The sequence below is a fragment of the Acomys russatus genome, chromosome 29 (assembly GCF_903995435.1).
Source record: "Acomys russatus chromosome 29, mAcoRus1.1, whole genome shotgun sequence".
Classification (NCBI taxonomy): Eukaryota; Metazoa; Chordata; class Mammalia; order Rodentia; family Muridae; genus Acomys; species Acomys russatus.
This window is the reverse complement of record NC_067165.1, coordinates 18,066,004-18,088,023: the sequence shown is the minus strand read 5'-3', so window position 1 is coordinate 18,088,023 and position 22,020 is coordinate 18,066,004. Positions and strand designations below refer to the sequence as shown.

The 22,020-nt window shown below is 48.1% G+C and overlaps 1 protein-coding gene and 1 pseudogene across 1 annotated transcript; one reads left to right on the top strand and one right to left on the bottom strand.

Moving 5' to 3' along the window:
* Positions 1-6,255: 6,255 nt before the first annotated feature.
* On the bottom strand, positions 6,256-6,624 carry LOC127211960 (60S ribosomal protein L35a-like). Its single transcript, XM_051172047.1, has one exon. The coding sequence runs from the start codon at positions 6,595-6,597 to the stop codon at positions 6,256-6,258; it is 342 nt and encodes a 113-aa protein (XP_051028004.1). The 5' UTR covers positions 6,598-6,624.
* A 1,651-nt stretch (positions 6,625-8,275) lies between these two features.
* On the top strand, positions 8,276-8,725 carry LOC127211490 (FAU ubiquitin-like and ribosomal protein S30; annotated as a pseudogene).
* The last annotated feature ends 13,295 nt before the right edge of the window (positions 8,726-22,020 follow it).

Sequence of the window (22,020 nt, the reverse complement as noted above, 5' to 3'; positions counted from 1 at the left end):
CTGTATCCTCAGCTTCCTTTTCTTCGTTTTTGACTGTTTTCTTCTGGCCTCACTATTGTTGTCCTCCTGAGCAATTGTCTGAACTTTTCCTCTCTGCGCTCTGGGCCCTGACTTCACATGGTCCTTGGGCAACAGCTCCGAGGCCTGGGTCTTTTTCTTGTCCAGGCAACTTGCTCCCCCCACGGGCATTGGCCCCAACTCCTGCATTTTTCTCTGGAGGACTGTTTTTTCTCTCGAGAACCGGTACTGGATTTCCCTTTCAGAAGCTCTCTTAGCCTTCAATTTCTCCTTCCTTGATGTCTGTCTTTCTTCCTCCCAGCGCTCCTCCAAACTAGACACGGACAACTGCTCTTGGACTGGTGGCCTTGATTTCAGGTGGATCTTTCTTCCCTCTAGGACATGTCCCTCAAGATCACTGGTCAGTTTAGGGTAGTGGGACACCATTGGCAGGCCTCTCCTTGGTGACACAATGCCATATTTTATGATTATGTCCTTCCACACGTCCATATGGCACTGACCTTGAGAGTTTTGCATTTTTTTTCCTTGACTGGTCACCTTTGGCCTCCCTCTTCCCTGGGTCTCTAGTAGTGCTGTTGCCTTGAGAGTTTTCTCTGTCCACGCCTCCTTTGGATTTGTAAGGGAGCCTTTTCTGGTCTCTAGCTCCACACAGTTAGCAAAGTCACTTTGTAACATCTCTCTGATGACTAATGAGGAAAAGCCCTCAGCAGCTGGAGTCACACTCTTACCAGCAGAGCCAGCATGCAGGGGGTGGCATCCTCCTTCCTTGGGTTTCTGGAAAAGGGGAAATGACTCTGCCTGGCTAGCCCACAGAGCACCCAAGCCTCTACTCTTGGGTTGGGAGGTCCAGATGTTCTTGTCCTGAGCAACGATCTGCGCCCTAATGGTCGGCCATAATGCCTGGCTGCTCCATCTTTGGGTGGTTTCGGCAGCTGTTGGTCTTCTGTGTGAGCCAAAGTCTTGGCAATTCATTTTTCCCTCTCACGCTCCTGGGGACTTTGGCTTTGTCCCTCCCTGATGGATCCCACACAGTGATGGGAGAGCTCTTCAGCGTTTAGCTTTCTTCTCTCTGGCACAGTCTGTCTACAAGATGAACACTGGAGGTCACCAGCCTCTGCTGTCAAGGCTCTACTGTTGCCCTGGGTTTGGAGAAAATGAACTCTCAGAGTGTCACAACTTTGGCTGTCCTGCCTGTCTGTGATGCAGTGGGCGTGGCTAGGGGAAAGGTGCCTGTGACCTGGGCTGACCCACATTCTGAGGGAAGCCTTGGGCCCCCATGTCTGTTGGTGTTAGGAATGTCAGCATCTAGGGAAAACATCAGTATATGGAGGACACAGGCGTGGTGTGGAAGGCTGGCCGCTAGGTGTGAGGGAGGGAGTTCTCTGGGGAGTCCCAGGATGGTGGCCTTGCCTGGCATGTTAGAGCTCTCAGCACACAGGCTGACTCTAAGAGCTCTGGTAAAAAGGGCCGCTGAAAAGGCTCAGAGTATAAAAGCATTCGCCACACAAGTCTGATGACAGGAGTTGGATTCCTGTAACTTATAGTAGAAGGAGAAAACACTTTGAAGTGGTCATCTGACCTCCACACGCAGGCTGTGACCTCTGTGCTCCTGCGTTATCATCCCCCACCTCTCCCCCACAGTTCTAATAATGCTAATAAGTAACACAAAATAACCCTGGTAACAATTGTGTAGAACAAGCTTGAAGAAAAAGACACATTTTGGGTGTCAGTCATTCCCATCCCAACCCCAAGGGACAGGAAAAGCTTGAAGGACTCGCAGCAGCTCCTCAAATCACGTCCCTGACAGAACGTTTCTCATGGCTTCCCAACTCAGGCCAGCTGCACTGTGTTTCACTGCGGTGGGGAAGAGCATTTGAAGTCTGTTTTAGATTTAAGAACATCCTCCCACGCCCCCACCCCCACCCCTGACAGTAAGTTTCTCTCTGATTAGTGCACTGGGGCATTTCATTTACTTTGAGGGCTCTGGGTTCCCTTTGAGCTGTTTTGGGGCCATCTGTTGGTCAGTATGGTCTCTAGGGTTCTCTGAGGCACTCTGTTCTGTAGAACAATTTGTGAGCTGCCAGGCCGCTAAAATGACGGGCTTTAGGCTACCAGGGTGTCTATTCTGTGGCAGAAAAGGCTTTTCAGGCTCAGCTCGGTCATTGAGGGTTACACCAAGCCAGACAGAAGAACAAGAACCTCAAGATCACTGGAGCCGGGAGGTGGTGGCGCACACATTTAATGCCAGCACTTGGGAGGCAGAGGCAGGCAGATTGCTGTGAGTTCAAGGCCAGCCTGGTCTACAAAGTGAGTGAGTCCAGGACATCCAAGGCTACACAGAGAAACCTTGTCTTGAAAAACTTAAAAAAAAAAAAATCACTGGTGTGATTAATGTAACCATCAAAATGTGGAGTCTTGGGGCTGGAGAGATGGCTCAGTGGCTCAGTGAGACTGCCTTGAAATGGCATGTTGCTATTAGTTTAGTGGTATGGCCTAATATTTATTATTGGGCTTATAATTATTACAGAGGTATTATTTACCCACTTCCACAATCAATAAAGACACTTGATAGATTTTAGAACAGCCTTCTCACCTGGGGCATGGTAGACATTACCTCCTAAGCTCCCTTCCATTATCTCCCAGCCTCTATCCCATGCCATCTGCTTCTAATCATTTCTGTTTGGGCTACCTCCCACCCATAATCCCAAAATGCTTACTAAGGCTGTTCATCTGGGCCATGTCTTTCATGTGGGACTTCAGAGTTCCTCCTCTTGGCCCACATGGCTCCTTTCTAGCCCATAGTGACCCTCTTCCTTCTCCTCCTCTGGTACCTGCTTCACCTTCCCAAAATCCTTCTCTCCCAAAGCCCCGTGAACTTTGGCCACAGAACAATGAAAGAGCATCAGTCCCTGTGTGGGGGTGAATACTGTGTGCCGTAGTACCGGCAACTGGAGCCTTTTCTCTTTCTTTCTTTTCTTTTTCTTTCTTTTCTTTTTTTTATTTTTTTTTATTTTTTGGTTTTTCCAGACAGGGTTTCCCTATGTAGCCTTGGCTGTCCTAGACTTGCTTTGTAGACCAGGCTGGCCTCGAACTCACAACAATCCACCTGCCTCTGCCTCCCAAGTACTGGGATTAAAGGCGTGCGCCACCACGCCCGGCTGGCTGGAGACTTTTAAAGAGGGAACTTTGGGGTGGAAGTTTCTATCTGCAGGACAGACACACACACACACACACACACACACACACACACACACACACTACCCAGCCCTGTGGTAAATGCCAAAGGAGGTTGATCTATTGCTCTTTTGTCAGAAGTGCCTGCATCCTAACCCACCCAGGGTGTTATCTCAAGTCAGCTTTCCTGTCTGGAGTTTCTCAGCCCACCTGATGGTTTTGGGTTACTAGCCCTTTAAGCGTAATAGTTATTTTAACAACCTGGGACTGCACATGGCTAGGGGTATAGACTTCATTCTGCTCTCTTAAAAAAGAAAAGAAGAGCCTAGCAACCTCTTCACAATCCAAGAACTGGACCAACACCAAACTGTGCTTAGAACTACACTAAACCAGGCAACTGATTTCTTTTAGCATTTTCTAGATAACTGACAACTATGTGCAACAGGATGAACCAGTTTAGATTGGTTTTAGGTGGATGCACGGTAAGGCAAATTGTGTCCTCTGTGTGAATGATGTCTATCTCTTTCTCTCTGGGGTGCCCTTCTCCCTTCCCTGCTCTCATAATAATAAACTCGTATAGTAAACTTATCCATGTCATGTCTGTTGCCTGGCAGCTCATTTTTAACCCTTACCCTGGCATGGGTATTGGGAACTAAACTGTGGAAGAACAGCAAGTGCTCTAGCTCTGGGCCATTTCTCCAGGTCTCCCCACGCCCACGTCAATCTTGACAGTATGTTCCTTTCTAATCTGCACTATCATTTTGCTTTGAATAAGGTATTCTTTTTTCTTTCTTTCTTTCTTTTTCATTTGTTTTTTTTTTTCTTTTCTTTCTTTCTTTTTTTTTTTTTTTTTTTTTTTTTTTTTTTTTTTTTTTTTTTTTTTTTTTTTTTTTTTTTTTTTTTTTTCTTTCTTTCTTCTGGTTTTCGAGACAAGGTTTCTCTGTGTAGCCTTGCCTGTCCTGGATTCACCTGTAGACCGGGCTGGCCTTGAACTCACAGCAATCTGCCTGCCTCTGCTGTTTGTTTGTTTTTCAAGACAAGGTTTCTCCATGTAGCAGAACTTTTTGTAAATCAGTCTGGCCTCTAACAAAGTTCTCCAAGCTTCTCCCTCCCCGAGTGCTGGGATAACAAGGGTGCATCACCACGCCTGACACATTTTTTCTTTTGGTTTTTTTTTTTTTTCCCCTCCAATTTATCATATGAGAAAATACATTTTTCCTACCTTACTGCTAAAAATTTCCCTTGGTACTTTCTGATCAGTTTTCACTGTCATGCCTATGGCTGACTGTTACCTGACTAACCCATTGGTTGGAGAACTCTCAGCCTGCAGCCTCTCCCTGTCCCTTGCCTGGCCCATGAGTAGCAGAGGCTACACAAGGAAAACCCAGCCAGGACACCAGGAGCCAAAGACCCAGCCAGGACACCAGGAGCCAAAAACCCAGCCAGGACACCAGGAGCCAAAGACCCAGCCAGGACACCAGGAGCCAAAGACCCAGCCAGGACACCAGGAGCCAAAGACCCAGCCAGGACACCAGGAGCCAAAGACCCAGCCAGGACACCAGGAGCCAAAGACCCAGCCAGGACACCAGGAGCCAAAGACCCAGCCAGGACACCAGGAGCCAAAGACCCAGCCAGGACACCAGGAGCCGACTCTATCTCCACTAGCAGCTTCTGTGACAAAGTTGACAATGAACAGGAAGTGACAGATGCCTTTCCCCAGCCTACAGTTTAAATTATCCCTACCTTCTGTTAAAAAAATTTTTTATTACATTAATTTATGTGTGTAGTCAGAGAAAAACTTCCAAGAATCAGGTTTTTTCTACCATGTGGGACCTGGGAATAGACTTTGCTTGCTGAGCTGTCCTGTCGGCTCAGTCTCTACCTTCTTTTAATAGTGGTACCACTGTCTGAACCAGAACAAAACTCTGAAGCCATATGGAATTTTTTTTTAATTTTTCTAATTTTACTAAATGTACTATCATCACTTATATAATTAATTGTGTCCATGTGGAATTTTAATAAGTCCTTTTAAATTAAAAAAAAAAAAATATGCCAGAAGTGGTGGAACACATCTTTATCCTAGCACTTGAGGGGCAGAGGCAGGCAGATGTCTGTGAGTTCAAGGCCAGCCTGGTCTACAGAGTGAGTTCCAGGCCAGCTAGTACTGTATAGTAAGACTCTGTTAGTTTGAATAAAAATGCCCCCCAAAGGCTCATATATTTGAATGCTTGGTCATCAGGGAGTAGCACTGCTTGAGAGGGATCAGGAGGTGTGGCCTTGTTGCAGTGGGTGTGGCCTTGTTGCCTCAAGGAAGTGTGTCACTGGTCGTGGGCTTTGAGGTTTCAAAAGCTCAAGCCGGGCCCAGTGTCTCTCTGCTCCTGCCATCTGTGGATCCAGACTTCAAGCTCTGAGCTGCTTCTCTAGCGCCTCATCAGCATGAGTGTCGTCATGCTCCCTGCCACAATGACAGTGCACTAAACCTCTGCGGCATAAGCCAGCCCCAACTAAATGCTTTTCTCTGTAAGACTTACCCTGGTTGGGGGTTGGAGAGATGGCTCAGCGGTTAAGGGCACTGGCTGCTCTTCCAGAGGACCCAGGTTCAATTCCCAATACCCACATGGCAGCTCACAACTGTCTGTAACTCCAAGATCTGACACCCTCACACAGATACACGCAGGCAAAGCATCAATGCACATTAAAAAATAAAAAATAGAATAAATAAAATAAAATAAAAGAGTTACCCTGGTTATGGCATCTCTTCACAGCACTAGAACACTGATCAAGACAGAGACACTATCTTAAACAAACAAAACTTTTGTTTACCATTGATTAGTAGCTACAAGCCAGACAACTAAAAGGCATTAGGGCTTCCTTGGCTAAAATGCTTACAGGGTAACTGAGCTGTGGAACTAGGAGAATTGGGTGCTTCCTGGAATACGAGAAACCTACACATCTGTCATGTCAATGTTTATATGACCAATATAAATTATTTATACCTTTTTTGTTTGAGTTTTGTTATTGTTGTTGTTTCTGTTTTTCTTTTTTATTATTATTTACTTTTCATTAGTTTAAATCCGGGAAGGATTTAACACAGATCGCACAGATTCTGTGTACAGTGGCCTTCGCAGGAAGGTTGCTTCGGAATTTGGCAGGAGCCATGCCACTGTTTCCACGGGCCCGGGTTAACTTTCCCCAGATCACTCTGATTTTGCTTGCTTTGCCTCCAGGAGCCACTGTGTTGTTTTTTGCTTTATACACATAAGCGCATCTCTTGCCTAAGTAGAATTCAGCTTGGTCCCGGGCATAAACACCTTCAATTTTAAGAAGAGCTGTGTGCTCTCTTTGGTTCTGGAGACCTCTCTTGTAGCCAGCAGAAATGGCTTTGCACCACAGCCTTCCAGACATAGTCGCGTTTTAGAAGTCCTGTTCCCAACAGGCGCCGAGATGGTGAAAAGACGTTGTTTCTGTTTTTCAAGATAGGATTTCTCTGTGTAGTCTTGGCTTCTTTCCTGAGGGTTAACCTCATGTGGCCTGTTTAAGCATCTCATCCCTAAGCTTAAGGGACCATCTTTCCTAATTACTATATAGTCTCTAGATCCAAGAGCACAGAGAACCTGTGTTGTTTTAAATGAAATTCCCAATTTTTCTATTTTTTCCAATAAAAACTCAGGAGCCAGATACTGGAGTGAAAACCTGCTGGCTCAGAGAAACAGAGCAAACACCCAGCTGACCTTCCTACTCAGCTCACATGCCAGTGGAGACGGCCCAGAAGGCTCACCGTCTCAGCTGACAGCCCAGGAGGAAAGGGCCAGAAAACCCAAGGCCAAAGGCTTGCTAGCTCAAAGCTCAAAAAAGCCCCAAAAGCCAAAGGCCAAGGAGCTGAAGATCCGAAGAGCTAAGGAGCTAAAAGCTCCTTCTACTTCTCCATGCTGTCTTATATGCCACTCAGCTCAAAGACCCTCCTACTCTTAATCCCTGTCAGCTGGCTTCTTGTTCCATCTCTTGACCTAGAGTTAACTTTATTAAATCCTATGTACAGATCTCTTGGATTAAAGATGTATGTTAGGGCTCAACTACAAGAAGCAAGGATTTACAGTTCATAATCTCAGGGATCACAATAGGATCAAATATCCTGCAACAAACCTGTTCTTTCTGTAATAATAAATCTAGTTCTTCATTAGCTCAGACTTATATAACATGTTATGGAGAGTCCCCATCTACTTTTCTACACAGATCCTACATAAGAAGACACTATAGAGCCGGGCGTGGTGGCGCACGCCTTTAATCCCAGCACTCGGGAGGCAGAGGCAGGCGCATCGCTGTGAGTTCGAGGCCAGCCTGGTCTACAAAGTGAGTCCAGGACAGCCAAGGCTACACAGAGAAACCCTGTCTCGAAAAACCAAAAAAAAAAAAAAAAAAAAAAGACACTATTAAATCATTTTTGCTTTTCATGGTGACGTTAGAACAGAAACCACAAGTTTGTCATACCATAGGCCTCCTGATCAAAAGAATGGAATACTTGTGACCCTAGGTAGAGACATGACATTCTGATGGGCCCCCAAAGAAAAGAATAATACATATTATTGTCTCGTCCCTTAAGAGTTAATACCTCTGAGAGATGGCTCAGAGGTTAAGAGCACTCGCTGTTCTCCTAGAGGACCTGGCTTAGATTACTAGCACCAAATGGTGATTGACAACTTGCGAGTCACAAACTGTAAGGATTTCACAAGGATTCAGTGCCCTCTTCTGGCTTCCTTGGGCACTGCATGCACACGGCGCACAGGCATATATACAGGCAACGCACCCATACACATAAAGTACAAATATTTAAAAAAGAGAATTAACAGGAGAATAAAAAAGTGCCAGGCAAGGTGGTGTTTGCCTGTAATCCCAGCACTTGGAGAGACAGAGCCAGGTGGATCTCTGTGAGTTCGAGCCCAGCCTTCTGTACAAAGTTAATCCTTGACAGCCAAGACTATACAAAGAAACCTTGTGTCCCCCCCCCCAAAAAAAAAAAAAAAAAAAAGGTCTTTCTTGACTCCATCTTTGCGGTAGCTGCATTGCCGTCCGCGGGTTAGTCGCCAACATGCAGCTCTTTGTCTGCGCCCAGGAACTACACACCCTTGAGGTGACCGGCCAGGAGACAGTCGCCCAGATCAAAGCTCATGTGGCCTCACTGGAAGGCATTGCCCCCAAAGAGCAAGTCATGCTTCTGGCAGGCTCGCCGCTGGAGGATGAGGCCACCTAGGCCAGTGTGGTGTAGAGGCCCTGACCACTCTGGAAGTGGCTGGCCACATGCTGAGAGGTAAAGTCCACGGTTCCCTGGCTCGTGCTGGAAAAGTGAGAGGTCAACCTCCCAAGGTGGCCAAACAGCAGCAGCAGCAGCAGCAGCAGCAGCAGCAGCAGCAGGAGGAGGAGGAGGAGGAGGAGGAAGAGGACAGGCCGGGCCAAGCGGTGAATGCAGTACAACCGTTGCTTTGTCAATGTCATGCCCACCTTTGGCAAGAAGAAGGGCCCCAACGCTAATTCCTAAGTCCCACTGTGATCCTGGCACTCTAATAAAGCCATTTTGCCCAGAAAATAATAATAATAATAATAATAATAATAATAATAATAATAATAATAATAATAAAACAAAAACAACAATGTGATGTTTTGAATGAAAATAGCCCCCATAGGCACCTATATGTGACTATTTAGGCACAGGTTGATGAACCGTTGGAAAGGATTAGGAGGTGAGGTCAGGATGTAAGTCTCGGCTACTTTTCCAGCACCATTCCCACCTGCATGCCACCATTTTCCCAGCCGTGCTAATAATGGACTAACCCTGAAATTGTAAGCGAGCCCCTAACTAAATTTTTTTTTTTTTTAACAAGAGTTTCCTTGATCGTTATGTCTCTTCACAGAAACAGAACTCTGACTAGGATCAAAACAGATGAACAAGCAAACGAAGAACTAAACAGACTGGGCAGGGCAGTGCACACCTTTATTCCCAGCAGTTTAAGAGACAGAGGCAGGTGGATCTCTGTAAGTTTAACTCTCTATAGGAAATTCCAGGCCAGCCAGGGATTTACAGAGACTCAAAAATACCTTGATATGGTACGGAATGGAAACTAGGGAAAATTATTGCATGTATACAATCAAGCAAAATGATTTATTGAAACAATGATTGAAACGCTGGCCCACACTTTTAATCCCAGCACTCAGGAGGCAGAGGCAGACAGATCTCTGTGAGTTCGAGGCCAGCCTAGTAGTCTACAAAATGAGTCTAGGACAGCCAAGGCTACACAGAGAAACCCTGTCTGGAAAAACCAAAATAATTAAATATATAAAAATGTGCGTGTGGGGCCCAATGTGCCTTTAGAAGGAGCTATAGACAAGTGACAGGCAAACAAGAGACATCCCTATACCCCTACCTCCACCCCTTTCTGTTCCAGAGTATGCAGCAGCATAAGAGACACTGCCACAGGGCTGTGGTGGTGCAACGTTTAATCCCAGCACTCAGAGAGGCAGAGGCAAGGGGATCTCTGAGTTCAAGGCCAGCCTGTTGTAAAAAGTGAGTCCAGGACAACCAAAGCTACACAGAGAAATCCTTTCTTGAAAATCCAAAAAAAGAGAGAAGAGGGAGGGGGAAAGAGACTGCCTAGGGTTAGCAGGGAAAGGGACTTAAGAGTTGAACCACTGGGCCGGGCGTGGTGGCACACGCCTTTAATCCCAGCACTCTGGGAGGCAGAGGCAGGTGGACCGCTGTGAGTTCGAGGCCAGCCTGGTCTACAAAGCGAGTCCAGAACAGCCAAGACTACATAGAGAAACCCTGTTTCAAAAAAAACAAAAACAAAGAAAAAGAGTTGAACCACCTGGGCTGTTGGAAAGAAGCTTAACAATCAATATTCTTAGGCACTTATAGTTTTCCTTCTAGAACAAGCTGCACAGTCAACATTTATTCCTCAGCCATGACCTCTGTGAGACCAATCGAGAGTGCAGCTACCCGTTCATTGTCTGCTCCAAGGAGGATGGAGCTGCCTGAAGCCACTCAAGTCCCCTGGCTACCCTGAGACTCCTATCCTGGTGTCACTCCTGCGGCCCCCGGATGATGCCCACCACCGTAGGTGTAGTCCTTGGGAACCTCCACATTGTGACACTGGGTGGATGCAACTGGGGCTCTGTCACCCCATCTGCCTCTTGATACGCTAGCAGTCAAAGTCACGCTTCCGGCCCACTACTGTGGGTGATGATGATCTGTCTTTTTGCACCACTCTGAGCTTGCAAGTTCTCAATCAGCTTGGCAGTGGTACAATGCCCTCTGCAGCGCTCCAACGTGGCTTTACGCCACTGCATGCAGAGGGAGCCTTGCGTGCAAACCTTCTCTGCGTGGGGTAGGGCCACCAAACACCAGCAGCCAGTGCACTTGGTCTGGGGACTCACAGGCATCAGACTCCATCCCAGTACCTCAGAGTGGCCGACTCGACCCGTGTGCAGGGCCCAGCTTTACCCCTACACACTGCCATTATCACCTTTAGCATTCCCTGAGGTCTCTTCACAGCTCGGGACCAGCCCTTGCCCGCAGAATCCACCATAAGCCGCGGTAAGAATTTGAGGGAAGGGTCTAGAAGGAATGAAAAGAGCAAGAAGAACAGGTGCCAGCACTGAGAGCTCAAACCCTGGGACTAAACTCACCCTAGCCCTTCCCAGCACATCAAAACGACCCAAGGGGCCCGGGTCTTGTAAAGATGGAGGGTCAAAGACTGTAATTCCTAGCAGGACATTCCCTCCACAGGAAAAGGGTCTTAAAATGTTGGCAAAGGTCTCAAGGTCCAACTTCTAAGTAGGCATTCTTTTGCTCAAAGGATCTCCAGACACTGGACCAAAGGATGCTACGCACGCGCGCGCGTGTGCACACACAAACACACACACACACACACACACACACACACACACACACACACACACACACACAGCCTGAAAGTTACAGCTTCTGAAAGAGTCTGATAGAGAAGACCCCCCCCCGCACCCCCAACCCAGAGGTGGAGCAACTTCAAAGAATCTGACAATGGTCTGTGGGTGCTAGTAACAAGACTCAAGGGCAACTTCTGAGGGACACCACACTGCACCCCCCCCAGTCCCATCAGGACATCCTAGAACAAGTTTGGTGAGAGCGCCCTACCCTACAAAGGATGCTCTAGCCTGGGGCCTGTGGTTACAGGCAAGGATGCCCAGCAGGCATTTGAGGACAAACTTTCAGAAAGACCTTCTTTTGGAGAAGTGGGTGCTCCCGGGACCTCATCTGAGGCCAGTGGTTACAGGCAGAGACCAGGCTCAGGAAAGACTCACCAGTGTCAGGTCCCAGGAAACCCCTAGAAGGATGATGCACACAGTCTGAGGAGGGCCAGCCAGAAGAAACGGGTGGGGGTGGGAAGGAGGGTGCCCTGTAAGAGGTAGCTAGGTGGCCTTTGGGTTTGAGCAGACTACTTCCCTGGGCAGAAACCACAGCCTCGGGGCCTTAGTGGAGACCTTTAATGTTCTCGAGGCAGAAAAAAACAAAAACAAAAACAAAATCCCAGGCATTTAATAACTTGATCTGCCTATGGGAAAGCTAAGCTTCCTCAGGCCAGTGTTGAGTTCTGAGTAGGTCTTGCGAGGAAATCGTTCACGCTTGGCCAGTATGACTGGAGCACCCCAGACTGTGGGATCCCACCACTCCATCCTCATCTTCCTTTTCTCCTTTTTTGACTGTTTCCTTGTGGCCTTCCTCTTGCTGTCACCCTGAGCCAGTGACTGTAGATTCCTTCTGTCTGCTCTAGAGCCCGCCTTCAAATGAAGGACTTTGGTCTTTTTCTTGTCTAGCAGACGTCTTCCTCCCAAAAACAGTGAGCTCAGATCCCTCTGCCTTTGCTCCAAGAATGACTTATCTGGTAAGAACTGAAGCCAGACCATCTCCTTAGCTCTCTTGTTCCTCATCTTCTGCTTTAAAGTCTGTGTTTCCTCCTTATGGCTCCTCTCCCATCTGTAAGCTGGCAATGTTGCCTGCATCAATGGCTTTTTCTTGGTCTGCATTTTTATTCCCTCCAGGACTTGGTGTTCAAAAAACTCAGGTTTAAGGTATTGGGACAGCATTTTTGGCCCAGTCCTGGGTGATATGCTGTCATCTTCTATGACTAAGTTCTTCCACAAGCCCTCGTGGCTCTGTAGTGGAGAGCTTTGAGGCTTTTCTTCTCGAATATATACATTAGGGAAGGTCACTGTTCTTCCTTTACCCAGGGTCTCTGTTGGTGGCATTGCCTCAAGGTCTCTCCTTGGCCACACCCTACCCCCTGTCTTTATAAAGGAGCTTCCTCGCCCCTCCCCTGACACCAGATGTTTACCACTGGTCTTCCGCAAGATCTCTATGGTGATTAATGAGGGGATGGCTTTAGTGTCTGAGGCACAGCTCTCACAAGCAGAGGCTCCGATTAGGAGGTGATGGCCTGGTTCCTCCAGTTGCTGTAAAAAGGCAGTCATCTCTGTGTGGCTAGAACCCACACTAGCCAACACCCCACTATGGTCTAGCACAGCTCTGAGGAGTTTCACAGCCTGTGGAGCAAAGTGAGCCCTTGTGACTGGCCCTGAGACTTGACTGCCCAATCTTTGGAGGCTTACAGTAATATACAGTCTTCTGTGTGAGCCAAAGTCTTGGCAATTCATTTTTCCCTCTCACGCTTCTGGGGACTTTGGCTTTGTCCCTCCCTGATGAATCCCACACAGTGATGGGAGAGCTCTTCAGCGTTTAGCTTTCTTCTCTCTGGCACAGTCTGTCTACAAGATGAACACTCTGGAGGTCACCAGCCTCTGCTGTCAAGGCTCTACTGTTGCCCTGGGTTTGGAGAAAATGAACTCTCAGAGAGTCACAACTTTGGCTGTCCTGCCTGTCTGTGATGCAGTGGGCGTGGCTAGGAGAAAGGTGCCTGTGACCTGGGCTGACCCACATTCTGAGGGAAGCCTTGGGCCCCCATGTCTGTTGGTGTTAGGAATGTCAGCATCTAGGGAAAACATCAGTATATGGAGGACACAGGCGTGGTGTGGAGGCTGGCCGCTAGGTGTGAGGGAGGGAGTTCTCTGGGGAGTCCCAGGATGGTGGCCTTGCCTGGCATGTTAGAGCTCTCAGCACACAGGCTGACTCTAAGAGCTCTGGTAAAAAGGGCCGCTGAAAAGGCTCAGAGTATAAAAGCATTCGCCACACAAGTCTGATGACAGGAGCTGGATTCCTGTAACTAGTAGAAAGAGAAAACCAACACTTTGAAGTGGTCATCTGACCTCCACATGGGTGCTTAGGACCTGTGTGTGAGTATCCTAACACACATGTACTCACACACTCATACACACTCACACACACACACACACATATACACACAAACAGACACACACCAGGAGAAAGGACACATTCTGGCAGCATTCTGTCCTGGCTGGCCAGTGGCTGTCTTCCCAATAGAGAGGCTAAGAACCCGTTAGCTGCTCCATCCCGGAGCATGAATGCCTCATCAGTGTCAACCTGTTGTGGACGGAATGGGTGATTTCCAGAGCAATGCTAGTCCCCATTGGAAGACAGGAAAGACCTCTTTCTGTTGGCAGCAAATGATGGTGGCCACAGGGGAGAGCAGCAACACAGCTGGAGAAGAAGGTTAACCCGATGGAGAAAATCCCTCCAAGGTATTGTCTCAGTTACAGATATAATCAAGCTATCATCAAGATTACCGCCCCCCCCCCCCCCCGACACACACACCAGTTGGGCAGTGGTGGCACACGCCTTTGATCCCAGAACTTACTGTGAGTTCGAGGCCAGCCTGGTCTACAAAGCGAGTCCGGGACAGCCAAGGTTGCACAAAGAAACCCTGTCTTGAAAAAGAAAGAAAAATCTTACAGGCTGACCTAGAGGTGTACTTTACAGATACATTTTCTCAGCTGAGGCTTCCCTCTCTCCAGTATCTCTAGCTTGTGTCAAGTTGACACAAAACTCACCAGCACACCTAGTGAGCCAAAGACTCTAAACTAAGTTACTGTGCTTCAAAAGTAAAAACTAAGTTACAGTGCAGGCTGGGTGCATGGTTCTTCTGCTAATGTTGTTGCCGGCACTTTGTGTTATACAACCCTTCTAAGAGGCACAACTTAAGACACTTCATCAGCTCTCTTGGGGCTGGAGAGATGGCCCAGAGGTTAAGAGCACCGAATGCACTTCCAGAGGTCCTGAGTTCAATTCCCAGCAACCACAAGGTGGCTCACAACCGCCTGTAATGAGATCTGGTGCCCTCTCCTAGTCTGCAGTTGTACGTGCAGGCAGAGCATTGTATACATAATAAATCTTTGTGGGGGGTGGGAGGGGAAGATGGTCCCCTCTGAATATTAATAATGTTAATATCTCTCCAGTTGGCCCCGGCTATCTCGGAACTCACCAAATTGGCCTCCAACTCACAGAAATCTGCCTCCTGAGTGCTGGGATTAAAGGTGCACTCTGCTGCTTGTCCTTGCTAATTGTGTTAGAGGGTGCTGAGGCTTGCTAACTCTGTGCGCTCCGGCAGTACCTCCCACAAGACATTGGTCACTGCTAACAGAGTTTTGTGAACTGAAGTTCCTAGAAGAGGGGAAGAGAAAGGGGGAGGCGAAGAGAAAGAGGAAAAAGAAAGGGGTGGGAGGGAGGGGGAAAGGGGAAGAGTCTGCACCAGTGTTAGAAAATTCCACAAGGCCAAATGACTAAACTTCAAGATTATGGATGGCATTAAACTGTTTTAGAAGGCCAGGTGATGATGGCGCACGCTTTTAATCCCAGCACTCGGGGGCAGAGGCAAGCGGATCACTGTGAGTTTGAGGCCAACCTGGTCTACAAAGCGAGTCCAGGACAGCCAAGGCTACCCAGAGAGACCCTGTCTCGAAAAAAACAAAATATAAAAGAAAATAAAAAGTTTTAGACCAGAATTGAATTATCTTGGACTACTTTCAGTCCCTTAGAAAGTCACTGCCCACCTCTGTGCCTGAGCATGGGTGTGACAAAGTCAAAATCTTCAAACTGGTGCTGGAGAAACGATTCAAACTAGAGTTTGCCTCTCAGCGTCCGCATGGTGGCTCACAACAGTAACTCCAGTTCCCAGGCATCCAAAGCTCTCTTCTGACTTCCAAGGACACCAGGGATGTATATGGCGCATATACACACATACTGGCAAAATATTCACAAGTTAATGGAATCATAAAACAGTTTTCCTTCTGGCTAGAGAGATAGCTCAGCAGTTAGGAGCACTGACTGCTCTTCCAGAGGTCCTGAGTTCAATTCCCATAAACCACATGGTGGCTCCCGGCCATCTGTAATGAGATCTGATGCCCTGTCCTCTTCTGTACTGCAGGCAATATGCAAATAGATTGCGCATATACATAAGGAAGTACATCTTTATTTTTAAAAAACATTTTAGTTAATGTTAAAAATGTATCCTCCACTTGGGAGGCAGAGGCAGGAGGTTCTCTGTGAGTTCGAGGCCAGCCTGATCTACAAAGTGAGTCCAGGACAGTCAAGGCTACACAAAGAAACCTTGTCTTGAAAAACTAAAAACCAAAACCCAAAACAAAACAAAAAGGTACCCTTAGGTGCCAACTAGCTTCCACCATCCCAAAGCTAAGAATGTCACCAGATAGGGGTAACCCTCCTGCGTAAGCAGCCTTGGAAGAGGCTACTCCAAGGGCAAACCGGGGGAAGAGCTGACAAGATCACCAACTCCCATAGTCACCGCTGCAGCTTTTGGTCCTTACACTACCCTGTACCCCTGAGGCTCAGGTGTCACGTGGGCCTCCCCTGGGGACTTGCCCTCTGCAAGGCGCCATTTGGCGGGAAAAGGAGAAATACCCTGGCTGAATAGGTAGGTGACCACCAAACCAGAGACCTTAGTCTAGGGATTCAGCAACGCCCCGTGGTGCAGCAAGTCCTGGAGGCCCCAAAGTGGTCGGCACTGAGTCCCGCTGATGAACAGCTCACAGGGCTTGGAATCTCCATCGGCGGGGCCGCCCCGAGCCCAACTAGGGACGTTTTACTGGTTTACCGTTAGCGGCTGCTGAAAGCCTCAACCCGCTCGCGCAGGGCTGTTGCTGGCAGAGCCATCTGTCTACAGCAAGGAAGGCCAGGGAAGGAAGGAGAAAAAGAAGTCAGAAAGGAGAGGGGTGCCGGCTTGATTAAGAGCCTAAAAGACTGGAACACAACAGTCACCTTCCTCCGTGGTCTGAGGGGCAAACTCACCCCAGTTCTTTAGAATTAACCAAAGTAGTGAATCTGGAGTGATTGACGGGGCCTTTCTTTTGTTGGAATGGCTGATCGAAGATCACACTTCGTACTGGGGATCCCTCCGTGGGCATACCTCCTATTGGGAGGTCCTTTATTGTTGGCAAGGGACTCAAGATGCGACTTCTAAAGGAGACCTCTCTCTCTCTCAAAAGGAACTCGAAGCCAACAGTTCATCCTCCAGCGACTTGAGGTTGCAACATTTTCAAAGATGTCCTTTTAAAAAAACGATTTAAGTGGCTGATCATGGCGCTGACAGCTACAGGAAACCACTGGAGAATTGGCTTCATCCGGAGGTTTCCCCGTGCTCATAAGGACCCTCCCTCCAGTGCCGAAGCCAAAAGCTCACCCTCAGAAGTTCGGTTGCTACTTTTCAAATTACCTCCTTTTCTTTCTTTTTTTTTTTTTTTTTTAATTTTTATTATTTTTAGTTTGTTTTTCGAGACAGTGTTTCTCTGTGTAGCCTCAGCTGTCCTGGACTCACTGTGTAGACCAGGCTGGGATTAAAGGCGTGCCACCGCCACCACCACCGCCTGGCAAATTACCTCCTTTTCAAAGGCCTCCTTTGATGGGGCATCTGTAAGGACCTGGCACTTGAGACAGTGGCTGGAAGTAACCAGACACGTGGGACAATTTCTGAAGGACCCCGTATGGTGACATCATGACATTTGAGATGAAGCTTTTTAAATAGTTGCCCCTCCCATCTACAGGGTCTCCCGGTATAGAGGCCAGTGGTTAGGGGCCAGGGCATCTGTCAGAGACTGGAGGAGGGGACTTTCTAAAAGACCCCCTGATGTTTGAACCCCAGGAATGGGATCTCCTCGAGGGGCATGATACACTGACCGCCTGCACTGGGAAAAGGGGAGACTTGCCCGAGCAATATTGAAGAAATGTTCTCAGCTGGATGTAAGGAACCCAGCCAGTCTCTGGAGATCAGGCCAGACAAGGTTAGAAAGCTAAAGGCACAGGGTGCCCTACAGAAGTTGTCTTTAAGAAAGGAGATCTTTGACTGTCACAGGAGTGTTGTCCCAGTTAGAATCACAGCGCTCAAAACCCTCCAAGTCTTGAGACAGAGAATGTTCCAGAGCAGCCTGGATCCCTCACCCTTTTGCGTGGTGGCGTAGGCTGCACCCATGAGTCCAAGAGCCCAAGAGCGCAGCCATCGGAGCAAAGAGCTCTTTTGGGCAATACCAGGAATGCGCGGCTTCCAAACGTCTCCAGGCCCACACCGTAGGGGCTGTGAGGAGGACACAGCTGGGCAGAGCCCGACATGACAGGAATGCAGGGCTTTAAAAGGGCTCCAGCGGCCCTTAAGCTGTGGAGCAAAGAAACCCTCCAGCACACATTGAGAATGGTTAGGAGTGGATGGGGTGTGTGTTGAAAACAGATTTCCTTTGGTTTGTCCTCATTTTCATTAAGGGAAAGCAGACAGGCCGTTTTCTTCTTGTTAGAGGAAGGAGGGAAGGTGGTAAAACTCAGACTTGGATGCCCTGGCATTTGGTTGCCCTGATCTTTGTGCCAGGGCGACAAGGCTCCACCTGTGTGCTCTGGACAGGAAAGATGGACACTTTCTGCTTCTCTAGTGTCAACTGCTGAAATGCGTTTGTGTTTCGGTTCCTGCCAAAAAGGGAACTAAAATTCACCCGACGCCATTCTTTCCCAGAGATTGACCGTCACCAGCTTCGAAAGAAATGATTACTTTCAAAGCAAGTGTGCCTACCCAACACTGACTGCCTGGTGCTTGGTTTCCATGGAGATTTTCAGAGCTACCTGACAAGCAGATGCTTTCTTACCTTATTGGGCAGTCCCCCTCTTCCTCATAAGCTGCTGTGACATTCACTGGCCCACGCCTCCAGCTTCTCATCCACGAACTTCTCATCTCTAGGGCCCAACGCCGACCTCACCCCCTCCACAGAACTTAGGAAGGAAGTTTGTGCCAGCTCCGATTGCCCTGCGCCTTGTTGGAATTGCTCAGGGTGGGCCTCTGCAGAGCAACCCTGCTCACCGAGGCAACTGCTTTGGGGGCAATGCTCTCCCACTCTTCAGCATTACTGGGTTGTCCCAGATTGTGGGCTTCTGGCTGCCACTTCTCCATTAAACAGGCTTCTTGTGGCCTCCCCTTTGTCACAGTCCTGAGCCTAGTGGCTGTGGTTACCTTTGGTTGATGCCGAGGACAGGACGTTATCTGGTTGAGAACTCCAAGGCCCCGGGGCCCTTCCTCCTCTTCAGCAAACTTGGCGGAAGAGGCTCAGTTCGCTCATTTTTCTTTCAAAGCTGGTCTTACGTTGCAGGAATTGGGCTAACTTGACTTCCGTTTCCTTTCATGCAGTTCCCACTCCTCTCTCGCCTCTAAACTTGAATCCCACTGCTTGCCCACACTAACTGAATTTCAGCTGGATCTTTACACCCTCCAAGATGTGTCCCTCAGGGTCACTAGTTTGGTGTGTCTGGACACGACCTGTGGCTCTCTACTTCGTTCTGTCCCACCACATCTCTGAAAAGGATCCACACTACCTCCTGTCCCTTTTCCTGGGGGGAAAAAAGTGTTTTTTTTCCCCCAGCCAACTTCATGACTATTTGGCTTTGGCTTCTGTGGGTACCTCTTGTTCCTGCACTTTCCTGGTATCTTGTGGACTTGAGTGGATTTCTATTTTCTTGTTCATTTTGCCAAGCAAAGCCATGGTCCTTACTCTTAAAGCAGGTCTCAATGTGTTGTTAATGCCTCCGGCTTTTTCTTGGGGAAAACATACGGGGACTTTTGCAGAGAGCTTCTGCAAGCCCCTTCACGCCCAGCATCTGACAGAGCCACTCTGCAAAAGACAAATTATCAGGGTGAGGGCCCTGGCCCTTCCCTACAGAGCCTAAAATTAGAAGACTAGGTCCTGGTGTCCTCAGTTGCTGGCAAAGGTGGATCAGTTCTGCCTAGCTGGCCCATAGCTCACCCTACTGTTGACTGGGGTGACCCTGAGAAGTCTGAAGTCCAAGGGTTCAGGCCCAAGGAGTGGCTTCCAAAATTCTCTGGGGCTTGCCACAAAACTTGCTCTCCTGAGGGTGGGAACCCAGAGCTTGGAAATTCATTTCCTCCTGTCACTCTCCTGAGGACCAGGGCTTTTCCCCTCTCTAGTCCACCCCTGTGCTGATTGGAGTTTTGCAGGGTCGGTAGTTCTTCCCTCTTCCCGTTATGAAATTTCTCTCAAACCACTCATTTTCAAAGTTTCCCCAGCCTCTGGCGTCCACACCGCACCTTTCCCTGGTCTGGAAACTAATGAACTCACAGCACAGCCCCGTCTTTAGCTACCCTGACTGTCTACGCTGCAGTGGTCGGGGACAGAGGGAAGAGGGTTGTGAGTTAGGCTGAAGCTCACACCAGTCTTTGGTCCCCACGACTTCTTGATGTTAGAAATGGCAGCATCCATGAGTACCAGCGGTGTATGGAGGGATACGGGCATCCTCTGGGTAGGTGAAGGCCAGAGACAAGGGACAGAGCTTCTCTGGGCAATTGGAGATGGATGATCAAACCTGGCTGATTGGAGAGACCAGGATGTAGTTTTTGTCCTTAACACCAGTGACTGCTTTAGTCACCCAGCCAGAACATTTTGAGTGGACACCATTCACATGGAAAGATTGCTCATAGCAGCATCCTCCGGTTTTTGCCTCGGATGAAATGAAGGGGCTTACAAAATTTGTCTGGAGCTCTTTAGAAAGTTTGGTCCTAGCTGTACCTCCCAATTACTGTGCCTCACACTTTGCCTTCCATTTTGTCTGGGGCTCTCTTGAGCACTTTGGGTTCCTATGGAACCATTTTTCTGTGGCTTTCCTCTTTCCTGGTTCTTCTGAGCTGTTTCAGTTTTGTAGCACTATTTCTGAACTATTATGCCATTTGTATGGTGGATCTCAAACCATTTGGCTCTCTGGCCTACAGGGAAGGCATCCTAGGTAATGCTCAGCCAGTACAGCTTCATAGAACCGTTTGAATTAGGGAGGCAGGGGTATCAGGGAGGTCACTGTTATAATGAGGCCATAAAATACATAAAGTCAGTCCTATGGTGATTAAGATGGCATCTAAAGCAGCCTTGAGCAAACCACTCTGCTGCTGGCGTTCCTGAAAACCTCAAAACTCTGGCCACTTCACTTCTGCATTTTTAAAAAACATCTTAGCATGCCTTTATGAAATATTTGAGAGAGAAGGGAGACAGCAGCCCCCCCTGGGTAGACAGAGACTGCACCTCTACCACCCATCCAGCAAAGACTGGCAAAGGACTTATTCCTGGGAGCAGGAAAGGAGTAACGCTATGAGTCTATTAGGGAGATTTCAATCTGTCGGGGCATGCGGATGGATCAGAACTGTAGCAGGAAAAGCAGACCCAAGATTCATCAAGCCCAGGAAAGGTGCAGGTCCCCTGCCTGGACTCCATAAACGGATGGACTCCTAACACCAAGATGGTTGGGCCCCACCTCAACCCGTCATTTGATACCTAAGGTGTGCACCAAGTACCAAGGACTCCCGATTATTATCCCTTGGGTAACCCTTGGGTCTCCATTTGCCCTCTGCTGTGGACAGCCTACTCAACCTCCTGCCCCCTGTTCGCCGGGCTGTTTCTGAGCAGTCATTTCTGCTCAGTCCTGACCTGCTTTTCACTTTACAACTGAACTTCATACCTAGGAGCTCAAACCGGGCTTCGGCAGCTCCAGCGGCAGACCCCTCCTGACACTGTTTTGGCTCATTCTCGATGCCGGCTCTTCCTCGGCCCACGTCAGAAGCCTTTGAACTCTGACGCAGCTCATTCTGTGATGTGTGTCGGCGTATACAGGTATCTTTGCTGTGAGCCCTGGGCTGTGTGATATGAGAGTTAATGCTAGTAATTAAGGTTAGAATGAAAGAACCCACATTCACCGCAGCCAGGCTACCAAGGTGGGCAGATTATATGACGTAGACTGCTTACCTAGACCCGGAGACATGGTTAAGAGTATAACAGGTTCAATTCCCGGCACCTGCAGCAGGTGGCTCCCCACTGCCTGTAACTCCAACTCCAGGGTATTTGACACATCCCGGCCTCTGTAGGTGCCTGCACTCACATGGACACATAGACAACACACGCCTATATACATAATTAAAACAATTTAAATAAAAAAAAATTTAAGGGAACTGCTGAACTTTGCCACTGTTGCTATTCAATAAATTCTCTCCCTGTGGAAAGAGACAGATGTATTTACTTGTGCTTCTGAGATAACGCACGGACCATGCCAGGGGCTGAGAGAATCTCATAGGATTTACAAAAGAAATTGACAGCCTAAAAGATGATTAAATTGTTTAAAATGCACATTTATTAAGTACTCAAAATTCTCCAAACTGCTTTGTGCTAGGCAAACTTAAAATGTAAATCTCAAAGATTAATTTTAGGATTGTCCTAGATAAAGATGCTTTTGATGAATTCTGGGCCTTTGTTAAAATGAAATAGCATATATTTTGTCATTATTGAGATAATTCTTCTATCCTGCTAATTGATAATTGGTAATGTGTTTGTGGGGTTTTTTGTTTT